Source organism: Chlorocebus sabaeus, chromosome 1 (genome assembly GCF_047675955.1).
Source record: "Chlorocebus sabaeus isolate Y175 chromosome 1, mChlSab1.0.hap1, whole genome shotgun sequence".
Lineage (NCBI taxonomy): Eukaryota > Metazoa > Chordata > Mammalia > Primates > Cercopithecidae > Chlorocebus > Chlorocebus sabaeus.
Genome location: NC_132904.1, coordinates 130,009,722 through 130,035,157, shown reverse-complemented (window position 1 = coordinate 130,035,157; position 25,436 = coordinate 130,009,722). Strand labels below are relative to the sequence as shown.

At 52.0% G+C, this 25,436-nt stretch overlaps 1 protein-coding gene across 5 annotated transcripts in view; it reads right to left on the bottom strand.

Annotated features, from left to right (window-relative positions):
- Window positions 1-1,502: 1,502 nt before the first annotated feature.
- The window catches only part of GLB1L2 (galactosidase beta 1 like 2), a 42,341-nt gene continuing 18,407 nt past the window's right edge, over window positions 1,503-25,436 (bottom strand). For 3 of the 5 annotated variants that reach the window (XM_008021598.3, XM_038004954.2, XM_073022492.1), the window contains 14 exons: window positions 19,845-19,937; window positions 17,871-17,952; window positions 12,435-12,505; window positions 9,564-9,648; window positions 8,185-8,322; window positions 7,248-7,328; window positions 6,747-6,853; window positions 6,125-6,265; window positions 5,781-5,852; window positions 5,445-5,523; window positions 3,694-3,781; window positions 3,264-3,375; window positions 2,747-2,863; window positions 1,503-2,494 (listed from right to left, as the gene is read on the bottom strand). In XM_008021598.3, the coding sequence (XP_008019789.2) occupies window positions 2,408-2,494; window positions 2,747-2,863; window positions 3,264-3,375; window positions 3,694-3,781; window positions 5,445-5,523; window positions 5,781-5,852; window positions 6,125-6,265; window positions 6,747-6,853; window positions 7,248-7,328; window positions 8,185-8,322; window positions 9,564-9,648; window positions 12,435-12,505; window positions 17,871-17,952; window positions 19,845-19,937 (1,353 nt within the window). In that variant the 3' untranslated portion in view covers window positions 1,503-2,407. Of the gene's footprint in view, window positions 2,495-2,746; window positions 2,864-3,263; window positions 3,376-3,693; window positions 3,782-5,444; window positions 5,524-5,780; window positions 5,853-6,124; window positions 6,266-6,746; window positions 6,854-7,247; window positions 7,329-8,184; window positions 8,323-9,563; window positions 9,649-12,434; window positions 12,506-16,666; window positions 16,730-17,870; window positions 17,953-19,844; window positions 19,938-25,436 lie in introns of all 5 variants that reach the window. The other 2 variants (XM_008021596.3, XM_038004955.2) reach the window with 2 other exon arrangements.

The following is a 25,436-nucleotide window of genomic DNA, read 5'->3' as shown; positions in this document are numbered from 1 at the left end:
TAGGGGCATGGGGTTGGGGCAGAAAGCAGCAGTCAAATTCTGAACGAGTTTAGGAGGCAGAGCCAGGAGGATCTGCTGCTGGATTGGATGTGGGAGATAAAGAGAGGGGTCCCAAATAGCCCGAGACACAGAACAGCACTGCCGTTTCCAGATACGGGGCTGCGTGCAGGAGGGGTAATGTGGGGAAACGGAGCTCTGTGTCAGGTACCCGTTAGACACATGCAGAAGAAAAGGAGCCCCCACGCGCCTGGAGCTCAGGTGCAGGCCGGCATCGGCAGGCGCGGGTGTCGAACCTGTTTACAAGCCACAGGTGTCACGGGTGAGACCCTGTGCAGTGAGTGTGGACAGAGGAAAGAAACAGCCCAAGGAGTGGGCCAGAGACCCCCAGTATTCAGAGGCTGGATATGAAGAGGGATCCTCCAAAGAGACCTAGATGAGAGGCCATACCATGTGGAAGATATGGACAAATCTTTAGTCAACGCTGGAGAATAAGCTCTGCCAAGAGGTGCTTTGATAGAGAAGCCGAGCAGTCAACTGGCAAAAAAGAAGGGCAAGAATAAGAAGCTGGTGTAGGAAGACCTCACCTTAGGAAACCACAGTGTGTCCTGCTCAGTTTTTCGTGGAAGTGTGATCCACTTTACAGGAGGATTTGCAGGAAGGTTCCCTTCCATTCGAGTTCCATCACTTTCTGACAGAACCCAGCTCATACACAGCTTTGCAGAAGCACACACCCAGGTAAAGCAGGGCAGAAGACCCTGCACCTGGCTCAGGCCACACCCAAGTAGCCCGGTCTCAGCCACATCTTAGCTCCATTCTTGTCGTTCCAAGGCAGTTCCAGAAGAACTGGTGAGTCTGGGCAAAACCAGGGACTCTGCCTCATCTTGTCCCCAAGCCACTGTCCACATGCTTCCCTTTAACAAGCTCCATTTAATAAGCCCTTGACCTGGCTCAGCTGCTGGGCTGCACATCACGAATGTCCCCTGCACCTCCCCCTGGGCAGCCGCACGGGCAGCAAGCCTGCTGGCCTCAGTGAGCTCCACGGCTCGCCATCCCCCAGCCCACCTTCACGGGGCTCCCAGAGCTCCTGCCGTGCAGGGGATGTGTGTGCTACTTGACTTTCTGTTACTGGAGATAATTTGGTTTTGGCAGTAGATGCCAGATGTAGTTTGTGAAGCAAAACTCAACCCCGCAGTTAACTCATATGTAGCGCCCTTGACTGCCTGGCAGATTCTTACCCCCGCCCACCAGCATGAGAATGAATTTGCATTTGACCTGTCCTCTCCAGGGCACTTCCAATCCAGCGACATTTTAAGGGGAGTCGGGGTCAGGAGGGGAGTATGAGGCCAGGATCATGGTCCACCCACCCCAGGGACGGTCCCCGTCTGGACCCCTGAGCGGCAAATGGGGCCCCATGGGAACCCGACCGAGAAAACGAAGCTCTCACACAGCCTTCCCCTCTGGCGCGAGTGGCACACATGACTGGAGACTATCGCCAGAGGGGGTGTGATTCAACGCTACAGCTTTACTGCAACTCAGGACAGGGAGCTCGAGCCAGGTGTTGGGCTGAGCCCCAGAGCAAGGTTCAAACATGGAGGTGGACACACTGCGGAGGAGGCTGCTCCCCTCTGCTGCTCCGCGTGGGCGGTGGGGGGCGGGGGCCACTGAGCTGGGCCTTCTGTCCTTCCTCCCTGGATGTGCACATATGGGCCATGGCTTCTGCCAGGACCCACATGTCATCCTCACTGAACACCAGAGACACTCGCTGACTCAGGAAGACGCAGGGCTGAGGATTTCTGTTTCTCCGCCCAGCCTGTCACCCTGTGGGAAGCAGCGAGTGGGAAGGGAAAGGGGAAGTCACGTGTTTCTCACGCTGAGTTCCTTCCAGAATCCCAAAGAAGGCTCAGAAGGTTGTGAAGGAAGAACAGAGTCAGCTCAGGTGAGACATCCCCTCCCCACCCTCTACACCTGGTGACACACCCAGCATTTCGGGGATAAAAAGGGGCTGTGAGGGATGTGACCAAGCCTCCGAAGAACCGGCAAAGAGCACGCCTGAGTCCAGCAGATGCTCGCAGGGCTGTGACTTCCAGCGCAGGGGCGTGTTTCAGACTTTCTCTGAGGGCCAAAGGCTTGGCCATCTGACTAGCTGCTCCCACCCTGGAGACCACCCTAGAGACAGCCTGACAGCCTCGCACAAGAGCAGGGCTGCAGGAAAGGCATCATCAACGAAGCCGGGCCCAGAGCCGTCCCACCTTTCCCTGCAGGCTCAGGGTTTGGAGCTTAGGTGGGGGCAGACTGTAGCCCCCAGTCCCTGAGGTTGCAGGGGAGGGGTGGGGCAGCAGCCACGAGGCTTCAGGTCAGGAGGCGGCGGCAGTCTCCCACAGGCACCAGCAGGAGGGGGTGCCACCGCTCACTTAATGTACTGGTTCCTGCCCAGGTGGGGAGTTTCCGTGAACTGTAGTGCAGGGCCCGCCATCGTCTCCTCAAAAATGATGACCTGTGGAGAGAGGGCCTGGCTGGGAGGGCAGCTGAGGTCTGTCCTGGTGCCAGGGGAGGTGCTGAGAGGTGGCAAGGTCAGAAGGAGAGGGTTTGGGAACCAGGCTGGAAGGGACAGGGACCAACAACTCGTCCGCAGCGAGGAGGAGGGAGGAAGAACCCGCTGGCACACCCTCCACCCTGAGGGAAGGCTCCCTGGGAGGGCAGGTGGGCAGGGCGTCTTGGGGAACAGGAAGGGGCCGGAAGCTCCCACCTGGTTGATTCCGCTGCTCAACCAGGGACCTGGGAGGTACAGTGTCTTCTGGGGTCCAATGTTCCAGTAACGTCCAAGGTTCTGGCCATTGATGAATACAACCCCCTTCTCCCAGCCCTTGAAACAGAGTGGGAAGGGTGTTTATCTACCATGAGAGCCACAGCAAAAGTGGAGGGAGACATACACCATGCGTGCTTCTCTCAGGTCCAGAAGACCAAAGCGAGCTGTGTCTGGACAGCCATGAGGGTGAGCAGATGGGATGCTCTATTTCCTGTGCCCCTAGTGCCACTGCCACGCCTCTCAGGCATGGCCCCCAAGCTCAGACTGCACGTGGGAAGCATGAGGTGGTTCTGCTGTGAGCCCACTCCCCTGGCCCAGGGAGTCTCCAGCAGCCCTCTCAGACCCTCTGGGCACAGAAGCCACCAAGGGCTCTCGCCAAGCTCATGTGGCTTTGGCTCAGAGCCCTCCAAGGCGGGAGGGACGTAGGAGAACCCGGCAGGGAAAGGGGGTTACCAACCTCCAGCTTTAGAAAGGTGTCACAAGGGGTGGAGCTGATGGACAAGCTACCCAAGAAGAAAGCAGGCAATGTGGGTGTTTCTGGGAGGGAACTCCATTTGTCCAGGCCGAACCTAAGGATAGAGCACAGGGCAGGAGACGGAGGAGGACCTTCCCTAGATCTGGTCCCAGTTCTGCAGCTAATTCCCCATCCATGGCCCCCCCACCCTTAACCAGGACACAGCATAGCAGCAGGGTAAGGTGCTGGGAATTCCCAGTCTGCAAACCCGGCTTCTAGTGCGGGTGCCACCCCTCGCCTCAGCCAGCCGATCTGGCCCCTGGGGCCATTCACACCTGGGTGTGGGCCAGGCTACGGTGCACCAGGGACCCTGGGGCCTGCCGCACAGCGGCGAACCTGTGAGTGCACCTGCTGGCACTGGGCAGGGACCCACCTCTGAAAGAAGCTCTTCTTCATATCCAGGCTGTAGATTCTGAATTTTTTCAGGGGTGAATCATTCAGATAGAGATTTCCAATCAAGCCTGTGGGAAGGAGGCAGAACATGTGGGTAGCCCAAAGGCAGGGGCCAAGTCTGCTGGGCCAGGGCCACAAGGGGAAGCCCTGGGACGCTGAGGTGAGGAGTGCTGAAGTGTACGCTCCCTGAGAAGCTGTTCGCTGGCAAGCAAGGCTCCCTAGCAATTCTATGGGGCATGAGGAGGAGGAAATCCCTAGGATTTGCCATGGGAAGGATATAAAGCTGAGGTGTTGCAGTGGGAGAACAGCCTCTGGCCTCTCTCTGAAGGAAGTTCCAGATGACTGAGAGGGTTCCGGCCTAGCTGCAATAACTCAGCCAGGAGTCACCTATGCCACCGAGGATTAAAGCTGTGCATCAGGAGTATGGACTGTGGGCAGATGGCACCCTCACTCAGGCATCCAACAGGGAAGAGCTGTGACCCTTGAGGAGCCACTCATCAGTGTCCCGGGGCTGGGCCAGCCCTGCCAGTCTTAGAACACGGAGCTGCTGGGTGGCTAGCTTGGGGATTCAGAGGCTGGGGACTGTGGAGAGGCTTCGCGGGGCCTAGACTCTGAAATGGCAGGTGCAGGTGTCTGGGCACACACATTTCTCAAGGGAGGTCTGTGACTTAAAACATTTAACTGTGATCCAGAGGACAGGACTCCACAGTGTGGGCCCAGGGGACCCTCAACAAGGGCTCAGGGAAGCAAAGTTAGGAACAATGGTCAGGCTGCTGCTCCCTCCAACCCCCAGGAGAACAACGGAAGGACAGGCCCAGAGAGGGAGCTGTTTAGGGTGAAGGAGTGCAGGCCTGGATGGTCTAGATGCTGCTCTGAGGCCCATCTGGAGAGGCCCTGATCCCCAGGATCCAGGCTCCAGTGTCTGGGCCATGTCGCTTTCCTGGCAGGCCGCCAGACGGCTGTCAGATGAAATGTGGACCAAAAAAGAGCCCTTCACGTTTCCTCCATTAAACGCAGACACCGCGAGAGAACTGGGAGGTCACCAGTGCTGCTCACCACAGTCGTATTCATTTTTTTCTGAGTTCTTTTTTTATAACTTACCTGAAACCACCCACATTTAGCTAGAGTTGTTTAAAAAAGGAAGGGCTAAATTAAAACATAAAAGATTTAGTAGGCCAGGAAACATAAAGCAAATTGGCAGCCTGTTCCCAGAGGGGTGTGCTGCCAGAGGGGTGCGCTACCAAGAGGCGTTTTGTTTGCTGTATGTCCCACATCCTCCTCGCGCCGCGTCCTCCCCGCGCCACATCCGAGATAAGCTATGGGTTTCCCAAGATGGATCAAGAAGAGAAATTCAGTGTGGAGGCCCAAGAAGGCAGGGGTCTTGTGCCTTTCCTTGGATTCCTGGAAATCACATTCATTGCTCCTCACCGCTGTCCCCCAGGCAGACATCCCTGCGGAAACCGACTGCAGCCCAGGGGAGACCAGGCCAGCTCAGTGTTCACTGTGTTTATCATAAGCACGCAGACAATGCACATGTGCAGTGCTAACGGGGCAGGGGCCACAGCCCAGCGGAGCTTCTCTGGCCCACTCAGAACTGGCTTCATGTACGGGACAACCCAGTCTCCACCTCCCGGCAAGGGGCCTCCGTGGCCTGGTGGCTGCTGGCAAGAGAAGCAATAGCCACATGTGTCCAGCATGGCCGCTCTTCTTTCCACACGTTCTCGGACCCACCTTTGCGCTGGTCATCAATATTCTCCCCATAGTTGACTCGCCCACGATTCTCCACCAAGATCCTCAGCACGGTGTAACCCTGCCAGCAACACGGGGCTAACGATGACTACTGGAAGGCCACAGCTGCCCCTCAGAATGTGCTTGTGGACCCCAGTTCTTCCCTACACTCTGGGAATGGGAGTGCACATCCCAGCTGGGCAGAAAGCCGCGCTCGCCCTCTCCACCTGCAGCTTGTGGGGAAGGAGCCACGGGTCTCCCAAGTCTTCCTCGGTGACTCCCCCTGTCCTCCTCGAAGCAGCGGGGCTAGCCCTCACCCAGCGCCCAAAAACAATGAACCTGGATCAGAGGGACAGCGATCTTCGTTGTCTTGTAGTCCAAGAATCCTATGGATACTGTGTTCACAAACACCTGCCAAAGGGAACAGACAGGAGCATCCATGGCCAACAGGAGGAGGGTACGCGGGACCTCCGCTAGGCCAAGAAGGGCAGCACCGCATGCCTGTGGGCAAACAGGGGGCCAGCGGGCAGAACAGAAACAAATGCCCCCATGAAGACTCGCAAAGCTGACTCGGAAGGGCCATATTTACAGCTGGTAATAGCTGATTCTGAGGGACAGAATGAGACGCGTATTGCAGGGCTGCTCATCAGAAGGTCGCAGGAATTTAGAAGAGAAGCTCCTACCTGCCCCCGATCACGCACGCGGCCGCTGAGGATGCCGGATGAGGTGATGCTGGTCTCGTAGAGAATGTACCCAAAGGACTGTCCATTTCCCCCGTTGACTGGCAGGTTCTCCATGTTGATGGGCTTTTCAGACTTGATTGGCTGCACACAGAAGAGATGGCGGGGGGGCAGGCTGAGGAGGAGCGGGGTCACAGACAGACTCTGCCTGGGGGCTGGCACGTGGGGTGGAAGCAGGGGTTTGGCAGGTGTTTCTACTTTGACTTCTCATTGCACTAAACCGACAGCTCTGCAGAGTGATGGGGTAGAGGGTGGGACAAAGGGGTGTGCACCGGCCGAGTGCAGTCCACAGGCAGGGGATACGCGTCACAGCCTCGGGCCACTGGAGGAGGCACCCCCTGTTCCTCTGCCCCTCACTCTCCTCTCTGAGGCTGGAGGAAGGAACGGTTCACAGGGCCACCCGCTGTTCCTCAGGGGCCTTTGTTTCTCCCCACTTCACACTCTAGCATGAGTTTGTCCTCTTCACTCCGAGCTCCAAGGCTGGAGAGCGGACCTCAAAGTTACGAGGCGCTGGCCTTCCTCTCCCCACACCCCTGCTACACCCACGATTGCCCCCAGCACTCACCTCCCCCATGTACTTGAGGGCATCCCACAGAGACAGGTACAAGACTGGCGTTATAGGCTCATACGACATCTTGGGAAGTAGGTCAGGTGGGGGAGGGGGAGGAATGCCTGCAACACACAGACAACAGCGTCATCCCCAAGGGACCCAAATGTCACCGTCTGCTCGTCCTCCCCGCCCAGCTCCCATTCACAGACCCAATGTGCTCCTGCATCCCAGCACCACGAGGAACAACAGGCCAGCTCTCAGCACCTGCCAAGGCCAGGGGAGGAAGGCCAGGGGCATTCTCCCATCCTCCACAGGAGATAAGGAGCCTTAACACCTGGAACAGGTGAAGTCGGCAAGATGGATACAGCCTCACACACCTCCCTGTCCTTGTCTATAACATTCTTACACACAGATCAACTGGAGTCCAGGTGGGACAGTAAGGAAGTAACTCTTTCGGGAACTGAGAGCAGAAGCAAGGGCCTGAGTTGGAACTTGAGTCTGCTGTCTTCTGGGTACCTGAGATGGAGCCGAAGAAGTCTCGAAGCTTCATGTACTTGGCCGTGTAATCTCCCGCTTCTGTCAGCACAGCGTCATAGTCTGCAAGACACCGGGCCCTGTCATGGTCATTCCTGTCCCCAGCACAGCACATGTGGCAGCACAAAGAACAGGGAGAAGCTCAGAAGGGCCCCAGGTCTTCATCTCAGCCATTCCGGAGGCAAGACACTTTTGAGCCATTCAGTCAAAATGCTGTAAACACGAAAGACCATGCAACTACAACAAGTGTCCATAAGGCTGGGCGCAGCGGCTCACACTTGTAATCCCAGCACTTTGGGAGGCCAAGGCAGGAGGATCACTTGAGGCCAGGAGTTCCAGACCAGCCTGGGCAACATAGCAAGACCATGCCTCTACAAAAAAATTTAAAAATTAGCCAGGGGTTGGAGTGCACACCTGTAGTCCTAGCTACTCAAGAGGCTGAAGCAGGAAGATCCCTTGAGCCCAGGCATTCGAGGCTGCAGTGAGCTATGATCACACTACTGCACTCCAGCCTGGGTGACAGAGTGACACTCTCACAAATTCAAAAAACACAAACTATCCATGATCACAGCATGGGCCTAAATTTCTAGCTGCAGGTGTAATTTCTACTTTCTGGAACTCTCAACCTAAAGGGGGCAGGATCACACCTCCTCAAGGGCCTGGGCAGGGAGGGGAGGCCACCTCTGCCAAAGAGGCCTTTCTGTAGAGTGGCCAGCTCACAGGCACACCACCTGCCTTGAGGCTTCCCTCCTCTGGGAGTGTAACGTGACCGTCCAGGCAAAGCCCCTACCTTCTCCAGGTACTCCATTGCCAAAGACACTGACGGTGCCAGAAGTTGACCCTGAAGGCCTCTCCATAGCAAGCCCCAGCCATGCCCATGCCCGGCAGACCAGGGAGAGCAGTGTTGATGAATACTTGCCATAGCTGGTGACATCTGACTTGTAGTCATGGAAGTGCATGGCTCCATTCATGAAGCCAAAGTTGGTGCCTCCATGGAACATGTAGAGGTTGATGGAGGAGCCGGCGTCCACAATGGCAGACACAGTTTTTAAAACCTCTGCCGGAGGAGGGAGAAAGGGGATGTGCAGAGTGAGTTAAAGTCTGAAATGAGCTGGGGTCCCTTCACTACTCTCCTCTTGCCCAGTCCCACCTCAAGGCCAACGTTGTCACTCTGTCCTTCTAGCTCTCACTAAAACCCCAATCACAGAAGATTAGGGGTGGAGGACATGTGGGCCAGAATCATGGCCCCAGAGCTCAAGCCTCCAGTTGTTTGTAAATCCTGGTCAAGTCTCTGAGCTCCATGTGGACCACCTGCAGCCCAGGGCGGCCAGGGCCTTGCAGCCAGCGCGATCTCCATGTGAGCCTGCCCGACCAGGGGTATCAAATGCACACAGATGGATGCAACCCTAGAGAGAAAACTCTGACACCTCCCCTGTTCTGCCTTTGTTAGGAAATCAACCATGACATGACAAGATCATAGCAAAGGAGAAAAACCAATGGTTTAATAAATATATATTTCATTAATATAAATCAAAGAAATGCAGACTAAACAATGATGTACTGAGTAGACCAATATTAAAAGTTATTTTAATACTCAGCGTTGCTGAATCTGTGGGAAATGGGTGCATCCACTTGGCAGCAGCGGTTGAAGCCGCCGTCTCTCCGGGGCTGAGGGCCACCGGGAACGCCAGGTGCGCAGAGCGCGGGCTCCGGGATGCTCACCTAGATGGCGTGCGCTTAACAACCACCCGAAACAGCCCGAGAGACTGTGTCCACGAAGCGTGGGTTAGAACGGGGCTCTTCACATTCTTTAAAGCAGTCGTGTAAGTCTGTATTTGGTCATACAGAAAGGGGTCCGTATGTGCATGCACCACATTCACCGGTACAAGCAGGTGCCATGCAGTGGAGCGTGGCTGCATCTGTCTCTGTGTGTGCGTACACAGCTGTCGGTACAGATACACAGAGAACTGCCTACATGGTGTACATCTAAATGTTGTCTCTGGGCTCTGGGAATTTTATTTCTTCTCTATACTTTTTCTGTATTTTCTGGATGTTTGCAATAGGCATGCGTTACCCTTCTAATTACAAAAACACGAACAAGCAATGCTAAAAAGCCCTCCCATTCATCAAAGTGTCAAGGCAAATGACTCAGGAATATCCAGAGCCAACTTCTGCACACAGATAATCCCAGCAGCCTTGCACCCCTATGGCTGACCTACATTCGTTAGCCGGTGACTGAAACTCATCCTCACTTCTTAAGTGGCACACATGCTGGATGTAGTAACTGCACACACTCACCAGAAGAATCCAGGATATTGTGAGGGCCGCCCCACGAGTCAAACCACCCCGTCCAGTACTCCATCACCATCTTGGGCTGAGTCCCCTGGACACCACAAAAAGAGAGTTAGACAAGCAGGCTGGCCAGGCACAAAAGAGGGAATCTCTTCGTGGAGGGGAGCCCCAGGATCTCTGCCCTCTCCACTCTTCCCTGGCTGCATACCCACTGCCTTAGAGGTCTTTGGAGGTGGGGCATAGGCGACGGCCAAATTCACCTGCACACCAGTTCTCCTGCCACATGTGGACCCCACACGTGCAGGTACAGAGCAGATAAAGCTCCCAAAGTCGCTACGGCAAACCCTGATGGTTTTAATGTTGTATACATGTTAGCAAGAAGACACTGGTTCTGGATCAAGCCAAGCTTTGCCTGTCCTCTTCCAGGGAAGAGGGATGTTCTACCCAGGACAACTCCATACCTGGGAGGTTTACTGTGGATACAGACCCCCAGGGTATTGGCTCCATTAGCAGAATAATCAGATGCTACGAGTGGGCCCTCTTCAAGGTCCAACTCAGTTTAAACAGCAGCATTTTCTGAACCAGAAAATCAGGGCCTTACAGCACAGCTATTCATGGTGCAGGTTCTGTACCAACAGTTTGGATTTATACCTTGGCTGGGCCACTCAACAAATCTTAAATCTTCTTTCTGAATACTGACTTTGGCATAGGACTGCCCCAAGGAGGCCAAGATCATTCCTGGGACCATGACCACTCTGCCATGTTTGCAGAAGCCCAGAGCACCTGGGGGAGGTGTAAAGACTAACGTGCTAGTATTTCAGGCTCTGTGTGACACAGTCTTCCTCACTCATCCAGTGACAGCTTGTCGAGTATCTCTAGGTCAGTGATGGCCTCATGTTTAGAGCGCTACTGCATACGCAGCAACAACATCTGATCCAGGGGGACGGGACAAACTTACAGTCCGTTGAGTAGAAGGTACCAGCCACACCCAGATTAAAGCCAGAGTAGTTACGAGAATTCTTTTAGCAAGACTGGTGGCTTGGTTTTCTTTACAAGACACCTGCCTTCCAAGAAGGAGACACACCATATACCACGTTTAAATCACTAAAAAGGGAGAGGCGGATTCAAAGTCCCGCAAGTCAGAAATCTCCCATGCCAGAAGCAAGGCTGTTGGCTTGGGGGTACCAGTGTCCACCCACGTGCCAGGCCACTGCACTGCACAACTGGCTACGAGCTGGAGCTCTGCAGTGGGACTGTGCTGCAGTCCCCAGGTCACTACTTACAGGGTGCCTTGTACACTCTATGGCCATCTCCTTCACTGGCTCACATGACTGTTGGGAGAATGAGATGAGAGTGCACGTAACGCCCTCAGCACACGGCCTGGCAGGTCGGAGGTGCTCAGGAAACACTTGCATAGTTATCCCTGTCACCGGTCACGGGCGCGGAGGGGGAGTGAGGTGCTATCAGACATCGCCACGTGGAGCACACCTGGGGCCTGCGCTGTGTATTCAGAGAGCCCTTGATTCAAACAGGGAGGTGTCCAAGTCCCCTTCCTTAATGAAAACAGACATCTCTGGACTGCGCACATAAAACCCTTCAGCAGGACCATTCTGTTAGCAGGACAGCTGGCCTGGGAAGGCTCGGGCATGGCTACCTCTCTAAGGATGACCTTGAAGGCTAGGTAAACATAAGGCATTCTGCTGTGTCAGCTGCTGTGCTAGGCACTTTCCAAATATTACCTCATTTAATCTTCACACCACCTGTGAGTTGACACCATAAGGCAATGTACTCTCATCATCCCCACTTAGAAGAAAGAGATGCACAGAGAGGTTAAGTAACGTGCCCAAGGTCACACAGCACAGGGCAGGAAACCCCGTCATCTCAGTCAGAAGCATGAGCGGCTCCCCACTCCACTACACACACCGGCAGGCACTCCGGAAATGTCGAGGAAGGAAGGCAGAGACCCAGCTGGATCGCGCGTGACCTGCCTCACAGGAGCCTAGCTGGGAGTGGGGCCAGCCCTCCCATCTTCTCCTGGGAGCCTCCCCACCTACTCTGGCCACCTGAACCCCAGGAGGAGCCACATCAAACACACACATGGCCCCACACGGCTGTGGTGGCTCCACACAGATGTGCTGAGGACACAGCCCCTGCTCTGAAAGACCATCAGCCAGAATGGAAAGCGGCCCAGCATCTCCACAGGCATCCGAGCACAGCTCCACTCCAGGCCCAGGACCAGCGTGACCATGCAGCACAGGGGCAGTGGGCCAGGGCACAGCCAGGGCCTCTCAGCTCTGCAGAGGGTGGCAGCATGGCCCCATCCATCCATCTGCTCCGGAGGGGCACACGCGCTTGACAGAGAGGTCAGTCAGAACTACAGTGCAGCGTAAATGTCCATCGGTTTGACAGATATTGAGGGACATGTGGAAACTCCTCCCTCTCTCCAGACCTGGAGTGGACCAGGCTTCGTGCCTTGGTGATGACAGTCATCTTTCTAGATTGCAGGGGCCTCACAGGTGAAGGTCCGATGCCTGTGTAGTATGGGACAGGGAAGTTTCTCTTCCCCCTCAATCCCTGGGAGCAAGTGTGCAGCTAACTGAGGCCACAAAAGTCGAGTCCTCCAGGAGTGCACCAAAAGGACCCCTCTCTCAGGGCAGTGAGTGACGTCCACACTGCATCAGCCTACACAGCAGCCCTCAGAGCTGTTTGTGGGCAGCGGATCTTGCAGGCACACAGTGGCATGGGCCAGGGGTCAAGAGGCCAACAGCCCTGAGTCCAGCTCCCTGCACTGGGGAAGCTGAGCACGCTGACAGGCATTTGGAATTCCCACAGGCCACTGAGCAGGCTGGGCGGCAGCTTCCCTGGGGCTGGACTCACCTGGACGTTGACGAGAAAGGTGCTTAGTAGCTGCAGCTCGCGTGTTGACTGCAAGTTGATGGTGGCCAACACTGTTGAAGGGAAGAGGAGAGGGAGAGACAAAGCATTGTCTCAAAGCCAGGGACCTTCTAAGTGACCCCAGACCCTTCTCAATCCACCAGCACAATAAAGTAACCAGCCCTGACATGGTTTCCCACCTCCAGTTAGAAGTCAGCCACAGTCAGGTGCAGTGGCTCACACCTGTAATCCCAATGCTTTGGGAGGCTAAGGTGGGTGGATCGCTTGAGGCCAGGAGTTCCAGACCAGCCTGGCCAGCATGATGAAACCCCATCTCCACTAAAAAATACAAAAACAATTAGCCAGGGTTGGTGGTGCACGCCTGTAATCCCAGCTACTTGGGAGGCTGAGGTGGGAGGATGACTTGAACCCAAGAGGCAGAAGTTGCAGTGAGCTGAGATTGTGCCACCGCAGCCTAGCCTGGGTGCCAGAGTGAGACTGCGTCACAAAAATAAATAAAATAAAAAGTCAGCCAGGAGACTGATCTTGTTGTCCTGGATCCCGCCACAGCGGCACAGAGCTGGGCAGTCACTCACTGGGCACCTGGCCTTGATCAACTGTGACTTCTGCAAGCCAAGCGCGCACTTCGGTTCCTTGTTCTTTTGTAGGAACCAGAGCCTGATCCTTCCCTGGCACCCCAAGCACCCAGTCCAAGGTAATGATGTAAACAAAGATTCCTTTCTCATTTCTTGATAAGGGCTAATTCTGTATTCTACCCCATAACATGTTCCTTTTAAAATTTAAAACGCTGTTTTCAGTGGCTTTCTATCAGTGAAACATATGCTCGAGAAAGGTGTGCTCTGTCTGGCCGACAGCCGGGGATGCCCACGCCCACCCCCGTGGCACAGCCTTACCCTGGGGCCTCTCACCCGCCTACTGTCCGCCTAACAGTCAGCTCACAGGCACGGCTGCGGCCTGGGCTCCTGCAGGCCTAGGCACACACGAGAGAGGCTGAGCCAGCCTGGCAAGCCGGGCCACCCTGACACGCCGCTGCAGGACAAAAGCCTCTGATGCCAGTGAAGAAATGCAAGCGACAGGTGGGGCTCTGGGGAGGTGTAATAACTTGCCTCTAGGTCACAGTAATTGACCTCAAGGTAGCAGCAGAGTGGGGCTGCACACCTGGGACCCCCGACACCACCCCATGGCCCTGCCCCGTCCCTGTCCTCCAGCAGCCCACGGGGTGGGACCCTCCACCCAGACCCCTCCCCTTCCCTGAAGCCAGAAGCCCTTTGAAGACAGGAGGCCAGTCTGAACCTGAGCAGGCCAAACGCAGTGTCCACAGGCCGGTCTGAACCTGAGCAGGCCGAACGCAGTGTCCACAGGCCAGTCTGAACCTGAGCAGGCCGAACTCAGTGTCCACAGGCCAGTCTGAACCCGAGCAGGCCAAACGCAGTGTCCACAGGCCGGTCTGAACCTGAGCAGGCCGAACGCAGTGTCCACAGGCCGGTCTGAACCTGAGCAGGCCGAACGCAATGTCCACAGGCCGGTCTGAACCTGAGCAGGCTGAACTCAGTGTCCACAGGCCGGTCTGAACCTGAGCAGGCCGAACGCAGTGTCCACAGGCCGGTCTGAACCTGAGCAGGCCGAACGCAGTGTCCACAGGCCGGTCTGAACCTGAGCAGGCCGAACGCAGTGTCCACAGGCTGTGCACGGCTAAGTGAACACAAGCATCTCAGTCCTGTCCTTCCTGACACCTCTCACAAATACGAGAGGAGGGTGGACAGGCAGACGGCCACGAGGAACATCAAGAGGAGACATTGGCAAATCCTGGAATACTGAGAAGGTCACAGGGACAGCAAATGGTCTAGGACTGCGGAAGGGGTGACAGTCGGCTCCAGCTCCAGCCCAAGGCCTCATCCCACTCCCAGCCCCAGGCCCTGATCACCATGAGATGGGAGGATGCCCGTCCTCAGCCTCGATCCTCGTTCTCACCTGGGCCCACCCCCTCCTCGGGGGCCATCCTGCCTGAGAACGCTGGGCCCGAGCTGCTGCGGGAGCAGGTGTGTGTAGCAGGTGGAGGGGAGGGCGGGAAGAGGAGGCAGGCAGTCTCCACAGCACATTCCTGTCCACCACCGGCCTGGCCCAGAACAGCTGCCGCACGACCCCAGGACTTCTCCAGAAACACTTCACAGCGGAAGACATTGCCCCAAACTCCGACAAGTGAGTGTCCCTTCTTGAAAAAGCCACCACGTCCCAGTCACCCCAGGGGGAAGAACTCCTGTCAACAGCCTCTCCCACCCAGAGCTCCGAGTGGCAGCCAGGAGCCTCTTTCCTAAGCTGCTGGGTAGGGGCTGAGCCAGAGCATCCCCTGGCACAGGAGATGGAGTGGAACAGACAACAGGAAAACAGCAGGCAGTGCTAGGGAAAGGAACCCAGGCAGTGCCTGGGGAAGGAACGCCGGCAGCGCTAGGAAAGGAACAAGGGCAGCCCTAGAAAAGTGAACGCGGGCAGCACCAGGGAAAGGAACACGGTCAGCACTGGGAAAGGAACGCGGGCAGTGCCAGGGAAAGGAACGCGGGCAGCGCCAGGGGAAAGGAGCACAGGTAGCACTTTTGTAAAAAGCAAACCACCCTCGGAGGGAAATAAGGTAGTGTCCATTTTTAAAGTATGCTATGAGAAGAGAAATATATTCAAGAAAATTGTGACTCAGGAAATTACCGGAGGACTGGAAGATAAAAGTTCAGGAAGTCACCTAGAAAGTAGAACTGAAAGGCAAAGAGATAAAGAACAGAAAAGACGTAGACAATCAATAGGAGCTCCCAATACACAAACACCAGGATGACCGAAAGACCCGAGGACAAGACGGTGGAACAGGCACACCCCGCACGCCCACCACGCAACGGTGCCAGCTCGCAGAATGTGCACCCGAAGGGGAGGGCGCTCTCCCCGAGGAACATGGCAGGGGGCGAGGAGGGAGAGGACCCAGGAGAGGCTAGGGAACTGGAGCGTCCTGTGCTGCCGCAGCAACAGCGGGTGCCGGGAAGCCATGGAGCGACAGGAAACGTATTCCACGCGGGATGAAGCCGTGCAGCAGACCCCTCACCATGCAAGCCAGAACAACGAGAGCCAGCCTCCAGACAGCCAGACTCGGACAGGTACAGGACCTGAGAAACACCAGCAGCAGGCGTCTGGGACATCTCTGGCAAAGCATTTGTTTAAAAGAGAAAGCAGTACGGGGGGGGCGGGGTTGAGGGGAGGAAAGAGAATTTGAAATGAAAAGAAAAACAAACAGAATAATTACACTGAAAACTAAGCACACTGCAAAGAGAGCCGGCTGGCACCCTGAGGATTCACAGATACTGTGCAGGGCATCACCCACGTGGCAGGTGCCTGCCGTGAACCCCTGTCATACATCCAGGAGGCCCACGTTGGTGCCCACGGGAGTGCAGTGGGACCACCTCAGCTCACTGCAACCTCTGCCTCTCGGATTCAAGCGATTCTCCTGCCTCAGCCTCCCGAGTAGCTGGGATTACAGGTGCCCGCCACCACACTTGGCTAATTTTTTGTATTTTTAGTAGAGACGGGGTTTTGCCATGTAGGGCAGGCTGGTCTCGAACTCCTGACCTCAGATGATCTGCCTGCCTCAGCCTCCCGAAGTGCTGGGATTACAAGCCTGAGCCACCGCGCCCGGCCAACGGGCAGAATTTTAAAGCAAATGATGCAGGCTCTATGTTCACAGTATTTAGAAATAAGAAGGAAAATATCCAAAGAAAAAGCCAAAGACTTGAAAATGGTCATTTCTGGACAATATGGTGAAGAGTTGGCTACACTATATTTCTCTACCAACATTTTCAAGTATTTCAGTTTTAGACCATGTAATTTTTTTTAATTAAAAAAAAAAAGAAGTTATTCCAGGCAGCAGGTGGCAACAGGGGCACGCAGGTGGGTGCCTGGAGGTGGGAGGGCCACAGGGAAAAGCAGTAGAGACTCCCGGCTGCCTTGCAAGGCCTGTAACCGGGAGACTGCCAAGCGCTACAAATGTGCCCCAGCGTCAAAAGGAGTCTCCCCGCACAGCCACAGCCGCGCAGGAGCCTGGAGCGGGCCTTGGAAGCGGCCGTGGGGAGACACTGCCACCGCGTGGAAGCCGTGGGAATCACCGCGGTCCTGCCCAGGCCGGAGACACAGGGACTCTGCCTGGGGACAAAAGCCTTTTCCTCCCCATCCATGGCACTCACTCCCTGGGTGCCACATGCCAGGCGCTGCTGCAGGGATATAGCGACATCTTCCAGCAGCTCGGTCTGTGGAGGAATGCAGAAGAAAGAAAAGACAGCGTGGAATGTGCCGGAGCAGACACGAGCACGGTTGCAGGAGGCCGCAGGAAGGGCCCCGCTGCATCGATGGGAGGATACTATCTATGCTCACCCAGGCCACGAACCACACCTGGGCCCCTGAGCACAGCTGAACCAGCCAAACCCCAAGCCCCGCCAAGAGTACTGCTGGGTGAAATAGATCAATGAAATAAATAAACTACCCCCAATGTGAGAGGGCGAAAAGAAATCAGGGAGAAGGACTGAGTGAGCCCCAAGAAGGAGGAAGTTCAGTTTCAAGTGTGGTGCTACAAAAACCTCACTAACTTTAGAGAACAGCCATGCAGCTCTCTGGAAGAAGAGCAAAGCCCCCAGGGCTGGGGCTCCGGATGCTGGAGGAACAGTAAAGAGGAGGAAACAGTGAGCAAAGGGAAGGAGCAGGAAGTAAGCTCAGCTGGGTCCTGGAGGCCAAGTGGAGAGGCCTTTCAAGATCATTCCCAGAACCTGCGATTCACTCTGAGTGAGACAGACGCCAAGCGCTCAGCAGGGTACGGTAATCTGCACTCTGAGTGAGACAGAGACGCTGGGCGCTCAGCAGGGTAGGGTAATCTGGACGACATTTTCAGAGGCACACGGAGAATACATTGTGGAGGCAACAGTGAAAATGCTGCAGCAGCAATGCAGGCCAGGGGTGCTGCCAGCAGGTGAGTGCTGAGGCCTGTATGGATTCCAGGAGCACTGGGAGATAAAGCTAACAATGGCTTAGGTGCCAGGCAGACTGGACAGGAGCTCACAGTCACTACCAGGTTCGGGGCCCATGCAGCTGGGAAAAACGGAGCTGCAATGTTCCGAAAACAGGAAGCCCACACATGAGGCAGTCATCTGCAGAGTGCCCTTGGAGCCCGCGTGCCCAGCAGGGCGGGAGAACAGCCACCCAGCTGGCCACGCACCATGGTCTCTCACACAGACCCTCCCCACTCATGGAACCCAAGGTTCTGCAGCCCAGTGCCATGTGCACGGGAGAATAACAGGCACCACAGAAACTCCTACTTGGGTCACAGTCCCACAGGGAGAGTGTGCACAGCCAGCCCAGGGCCGCCGCCAGCCCCCACAGCCCAACAAGTGCAATTACCTCCCTGGACGATCCCCTTGCTCAGCCCATCCTTGTTGTCTGAAGTCAGGAGCAGTTCCACGATGCCACGGTCCTCCAGTGCCTGTGGGGGGAAATGAGATAAGCCCACATCTGCCCTGGCTCCTCAGAGCGTCTGCAGGGACACACAGCTGCAGCTGGGTAGCCCAAAGAGCTGGAGGGAGAGATGCTGAATAAAGCGTTTATTTCTCTGCCAAACACAGAAAAGCCTCCTGCCACCTGCACCTCCATGCTCAGCACAGCTCCAGTCAGCACCAATTCCCATCACAGCAGGGGCAGGGCGGGCAAGCTGGGGCAGCCCCTGGTGGCTCTGGATCTGGAAGCTGCCCAGTGGGCCAGCTAGCATGCCTAGGCGAGTCTACACTGAGGCCGGCTCAGGGAAGCTGCTGCCACGTGTCACCCGCCACTGTCTGCTGGGCTCCAGCACGCAGGTCAGGCCTCCAGGATGACACCTACATCCTTCCCTTCACTCACACCACAAGCGACAGGCCTGTCCCTTCCCCACGCTAGCCGGTGTGGGTTTGGGGGATGGCAAGGCCCAGGAGGGCCCACCATGCCCTGTCACGTGCCCATGGTGCACGTCCCACGTCCAGAACAGCAGGAAGCATCCTCCCAGCTGTAAAGCGAGAGTGAAGCGGAAGAAACGCTGTGCTTGAGGGGCAGTGACGACAAGAACCACTCAGAACATCCCAACACCCACAGGGCAGTCACTGCCGCGCCAGGCCTTCCGCTCAGCACCTGACACAGACTGTCCTAGGCAAGCCTCACAGTTAATGTCTTCACAATACAGACACACCTCGGAGGGGTGAAGTCAAGCATCACAGGTTACAGGGCCCATGGCAACATGGGCCTGAACCCCGAGCCAAAGGCTTGTGCTGAGGCTCTAGGATCTTTTGGATCAGAAACCCCCACAGAGGGGTCTTCCTATAATCTTCTCTGCCGATATCAGGCCAAGACTGTTTATTTCCGCTGAAATCTTTTGGAAGTGGGTAGGCAGGGAGGTATGTGCTGGGCGAATAAGGCTCGTGGCCAGTCCCACATGCTGGGAAGGAAAGAGCAGAGGGGGCTCTTGTCTCAGGCACAAGGGAGCTGCAGAGTTCAATCCATGAGCTCAGGTGGGATTTATCAAGAGCCCTGTATCTACCACCTCACGCTGTCATTCACTGATATTTTGCAAGCGTTTCCTTAGGTCCCTACCACACACACACACCTAACACTTCCTGGGTATTCATTTACCGACACCACCCCGCAGGGGGTAACTGCTCCCTCCTGAGCCCCAGAGATCTGCAGAGCCAGGCCAGGGGTGGGCACCTCTTCTCCCACACCACTCTCCCAGCAGCCTCAGAGAGAGGCTGGGGAATGCTCCTAAGAGCTTCGGGACCACAGAGGCTGGACGCTGCTGCTTCTCTTTGCCCACCTGAGTCACACACGGGTACCTCCGCCCAGACACCAGGGAAGCATGAGTGGACTCCCTGCGGGAGCTGCACTCTCCTCTCCGCAGCTGAGTAACTAAGTCAACAGCCGCTGAGAGGCCCCAGGGCCAAGAAGCTGCGGGAATGGGGTATAGCAGGAGGCGCTTCAAGGCCTGGGCGCAGGGATTTCTTAAAACTCCCCAGATAAAGCCAGTATGCAGCCTGGGCTGGGAACCACCGCTTTAGACTTTAGAATTGGAGCAGCCTCTCCAGGAAGCCTTCCTAATCCTCACCATGCAATTAAGCCAATTCCTTTATTCCCAGCCCCTGCAATACCAGGTTATGTACTGAAATTCCCAGATGAAACTCAATCAAGGGTAAATAAGTGACAACCCTGCTGAAATAAAACAACAGAGAAAATTCACTAATAAATGATGTTGGAGGATGTATTAATGTGAGAAAAATATAAGACCCACACGTCACAGCACAGCCCACAACACACTCCGGAGGGAGGAGTCTAAAGAAGCACCACGAGGACTCTCACCTTCTTGACGTAGGCCATATAAGCGGGGTCTTTATTATAGGAACCATATTCATTCTCCACCTGCACGGCAATGATGGGTCCCCCACGCTTGTACTGGGGAGAAAAGACAGAACCAGGAGCTGAGTGTGTAGGGCAACCGTAGTATCCAACCCCACCATGCCCATCACCAAGGACTAGCAAAATATCCCATTTGAAAACTAAAATCTCAAAAGATTAGTATCAATAAGACAGTGGAGGAAGAAGCATTAGGCCCTTGTTCTCCCACGAAAACATCAAAAAAACAACTCCAGACTGACTAAAATAAAATAATAGGAGCTCTGGAAATTAGTCAAATGTCTAACCAAACAAGTGACCACCAAATCAAAACAAAAAGTCATATGCAAAATGGTACAAAACTGTATGATGTTTTCACAAGGTCTTGCCCCACCCCAGTGTAGCATGGTGTGGTCAGGAGGACGCGTCCCAACTCCCAGGTCCCTCATGATGGAAGAAGCAAAACGGAACTTGTTTACAGTGTTCTAACTTGTTCTGCCCAACGTACTGGTTTCTGTCTTGTCTGACATGGAGCTCACACAGGAATCGTCAGCATAGTTTGGACTTGAGGCTGGATGCTAAAGATGGCAGTGGCAGGTTCTGCAGCATATGAAACCTGCCAGGGGACTACAAACTCTTGGATGCCTGGGGGGAAGGAATTACAAGCAGAAGAAAATGAAGAGCATCTAAGGGCACAAGAAGCAGCTGGGGTGAGACTCTGGGAATGAAAGACACTTGAAAGCAACCAGGGAGGTAGGGAAGGACGCACACACACAGGTACAGACAGAACACATGCCCAGAAAAGATCAGGTCTTAAGCCTTCATGCTGGGCTGGTCTCCGGGCTTAGGGGCCCACTCATTAGTGAGGGTTCCCCTGAAAACATGCAAAAACTGAAATAGGTGTCTGTTTTCTCAAATGCCCAATGTTCAACCAATAAAACACAAACATAAAAAGAAACAGGGAAGTATGACTCATCAAAGGAACAAAATAAATCTCCAAAAGCAGTATCTGAAGAAACCCACACCAGACTCAGTAGAGCAAGATCTACAACAGCCGTTGTAAATACGCTCAAGGAGCTCAAGGAAACCAGGCAAACGGCACATGAAGAAAAAGAGAATATCAACAAAGAAACAGAGATTATTTTTAAGAGAACCAAAGGAACTTCTGGGACTGAAACATACCATATATAAATTGAAAAAATTAACTAGAGGAGTTCAATAGCAGATTCAAACAGGCAGAAGAAAGAAAAGCAAACTTAAACACAGGTTATCAGAAATGATCAGGTCTGAGGAGATAAAAGAATAAAGAAAACTGAACAGAGCCTAAGGGACTTACACAACACCCTCAAGCAGAACAGTATGTGAATTATGGGATTCTTAGAAGAAAAGGAGAGATAAAAGGGCAGGGAGGTTGTTTTTACAAAATATTAGCTGAAAACTCCAATTTGAGGAAAGACATGATGATATAACTCCAAGGAGCTCAAAAGATTCCAGAGAACCACACAGGGACACACCATAATCAATCCACCAAAGACAAGAGAGATTCTTGAATGCCAGAAATTCTGGTCACTTACAAGGATCCTCAGTGAGACCATAAAGGATATCTCAGCCAGAAAATTTTCAGGCCGGAAGGCAATGAGGTGATATAGTCAAAGTGCCGAAACAAAAAAGTATGAACTTTTTTTTGACACTTCTATATTCAGCAAAACTCAAAAATGAGGGAAAAAATCAGAAATTCCCAAAGAAAAGCTAAGAGAGTTCATTACCACTAGACCTTGCCAAAAAAAAAACACCTAAAGTTGAAGTGAAAAAATGCTAGAGAGTAATTTGAAGCTATATGAAAATATAAAGTTTTCCAGCAAAGATAGACACATAAAAAATATAAAAATATTATTATAATTTTTCTTTATAATGTGGCTTTTTATTTTCTATAAGATTTTAAAAGATATAAAATAATTATAAATCTAAGTTAATGGGTACACCCAAAGTGAAGACATACTTTGTGACATCAATAAAATAAAGTGGGGGGCAGAACTGTAAAGGAGTACAGTTTTTGTGTGCAGTTGAAGTTAGGTTGGTATCAATTTAAAATAGAATGTCTCAACTTTAGGATATTACATATCCTTTACCTTATCCCAAAGCAAAGGGAATCACTATAAAAAAAGTGTCACTATAAAAAATCAACTAGATACAAAGTAAGGCAGTCATAAAGGAAATGAGGGACAAAAAGCTGTAAGACATACAGAAAACAAGAAAATGGCAAAAGCAAGTGATGGCCTATCAGTCATTACTCTGAATGTAAATATATTAAACTCCCCAATCAAAAGACATACCTGGCAGAATGAATTTTTAACAAACCAATATCCAACTATATACTGTCTACAAGATACTCACTTTAGATCTAAGGATATATATTGGTTGACAATGAAAGGCTGGGAAAAGGTATTTTATGCAAAACAGTAATCAAAAGAGCAGGAGTGGCTTTGCTGATATCAAACAAAATAGACTTTATATCAAAAACCGTTACAAGAGACAAAGAAAGACATGATAAAATATATATAATGATAAAAGGGTCAATTCACCAAAAGGATATAACAATTATAAACACAGATGTACCAAACACTGGAATTCCAAAGTATATGAACCAAACACTGGCAAAATTTAATTAAGGGAAAAATAGACAGCTCTACAATCATGGTAGGAGACTCAATATCTGAATATCAACAATGGATAGAATAACCAGACAGAAAATTAGTAACCAAATAGAGGACTTGGACAATATTATGGACCAGTTGGGGCCTAACATATATATATACACACAACATTCCACCCAAAAGTAGCACAATACATATTTTTCTCATGGGCACATAAAACACTCTCCAGGATAAACCATATAGTAAGCCAAAAAACAAGCCTTAATAAATTTTTCTTTTTTAAAAAAACAGAGTCTCGCTCTGTCACCCAGGCTAGAGTGCAATGGCACAATCTTGGCTCACTGCAACCTCCATCTCCCAGGTTCAAGTGACTCTTGCGCCTCAGCCTCCCAAGTAGCTGGGATTACAGGTGCCCGTCACCACGCCTGGCTAATTTTTGTATTTTTTAGTATAGAACGGGTTTCAACATGTTGTCCAAGCTGGTCTTTAACTCCCAACCTCAAGTGTTCCACCTGCCTCGGCCTCCCAAAGTGCTAGGATTACAGGCATGAGCCACCACACCCAGCCTCAAGCCTTAATACATTTAAAAAATTGAAATCATACAAAGTTTTATTTTTCCCAATCACAAAGGAATGAAACTAGAAATCAATAGCCAAAAAAAAATCCTGAAAAATTCAAGTATGTGGAAATAGTAAAATCTTCACCAATAGTCCAAAGAGGAAATCACAAGAGAAATTAGAAAATATATTGAGAAAAATGAAAATGGAAACAAAATTATAGAGTGAAAGCAGTGCAAAGAAGGAAATTTTATAGCTATAAATACATTTAAAAGACAAAAAGTCTCAAATCAACAACCTAACTTGACACCTTAAGGAACCAGAAAAAAGGAAACAAACTGAAAGGTAGCAGAAGGAAGGAAATAATAAAAATTAGCACAGAGATATACAATGAGAGAATAGAAAAACAATAAAGAAAAATTAATGAGACCAAGAGTTGGTTATTTGAAAAGATCAACAAAATTGACAAAGTGTAGCTAAACTAAGAAAACAAGATATGATTCAACTAAAATCAGAAACAACATGAGGTTATTACTGCTGATTTTACATAAAAAGGATTACAAAAGAGGAATGTGAACAAACTGTATACCAACAAATTAAATACTAAATAACCTAGATGAAACACACAAATTCCTAGAAACATGTAATATGCCAAAACTCAATCATGAAGAAACGTAACATCTGAATAGACCTATAACTAGTAAGGACACCAAATCCGGAACTAAAAACCTCCCAACAAAGAAAAGTCCAGGACCAGATGGCGTCACTGGTAAATTCTACCAAACATTTAAAGAAAAATTAACACCAGTCTTCCTCAAACCCTTCCCAAAAATTGAAAGGGAAGGAACACTTCCTACCTTATACTATAAGGTAGAATACAGTAATAAACTCTTTCCACTTTTCTTTGGGAATTTCTGAATTTTTCCCTCATTTTTGAGTTTTGCTGGATATAGAAGTGTCAAAAAAAAGTTCACATTTTTACTTTGGGAGGCTGAGGCGGGTGGATCACGAGGTCAGGAGATCAAGACCATCCTGGCTAACACGGTGAAACCCCGTCTCTACTAAAAATACAAAAAATTAGCCGGGTGTGGTGGCGGGCGCCTGTAGTCCTAGCTACTCAGGAGGCTGAGGCAGGAGACTCGAGTGAACCCAGGAGGTGGAGGTTGCAGTGAGCCGAGATTGCACCACTGCACTCCAGCCTGGGAGACTGCAAGACTCCATCTCAAAAAAAAATTTTTTTTTAAAAGTTCACACTTTTTTCTTTTATGACAAACAAAAGACACTATAAGAAAAGAAAACACAGACTAACAATCCTGATGAATACTGATGCCAAAACCCTCAACAACATGTTAGCCAACTTAATTCAGCAGCATATTAAAAGAATTCTAAACCATGATCAAATGGGATTTATTCCTGCACTGCGAGGAAGATCTGCCATGTGAAAAGCAATCAGTGTAGGCCAGGCGTGGTGGCTCACACCTATAATCCCAGCACTTTGGGAGGCTGAGGCAGGCAGATCACCTGAGGTCAGAAGTTCGAGACCAGCCTGACCAACAGGGTAAAACCCCGTCTCTACTAAAAATGCAAAATCAGCTGGGCGTGGTGGCGGGCACTTGCAATCCCAGCTACTCAGGAGGCTGAGGCAGGAGAATCACTCGAACCTGGGAGGAGGAGGTTGCAGTGAGCTGAGATAGTGTTGTTGCTCTCCAGCCTGAGCAACAGCAGTGAAACTCCATCTCAAAAAAAAAAAAAAAGAAAAACAATCAATCAGTGTCATACACCACATTAACTAAATTAACGGGAAAACCACGATGATCTCAACTGATCAGGAAAAAAGTGACAAAATTCCACATTCTTTCATGATTAAAACAACACTCAGTCAACTAGGAATAGAAGGAAACTACCTCAACCTAACAAAGGCCCACACGGAAAGCCCACAGTTAGCACCATATTCAGTGGTGAAAGACTGAAAACTTCTCCTCTAGATCAGGAGCAAACCAAGCATTCGCACTTTCAGCACTTCTGTTCAACGCCGTACTGGAAGTCCTGGCCAGAGCAATTCGTCAAGAAAAAAATAAAGGCGTCCAAGTTGGAAAGGAAGAAGTTATCTCTGTTCACAGACAACATGATCTTAAATGCAGAAAACAGTACAGATCCCCACACCCTCGAAAAAAAACTATCCAGCTAATAATTCAGTAAGCTTGCAGGATAAAAAAAATCAATGCACAAAAATCCATTGTTTTTATACACTGTCGGGGACAATTCCATTTACGACACCATCAGAAACAACAAAATACTTAGGAATACACTTAATCAAGGAGGTGAAATATTTGTACACTGATTGTACA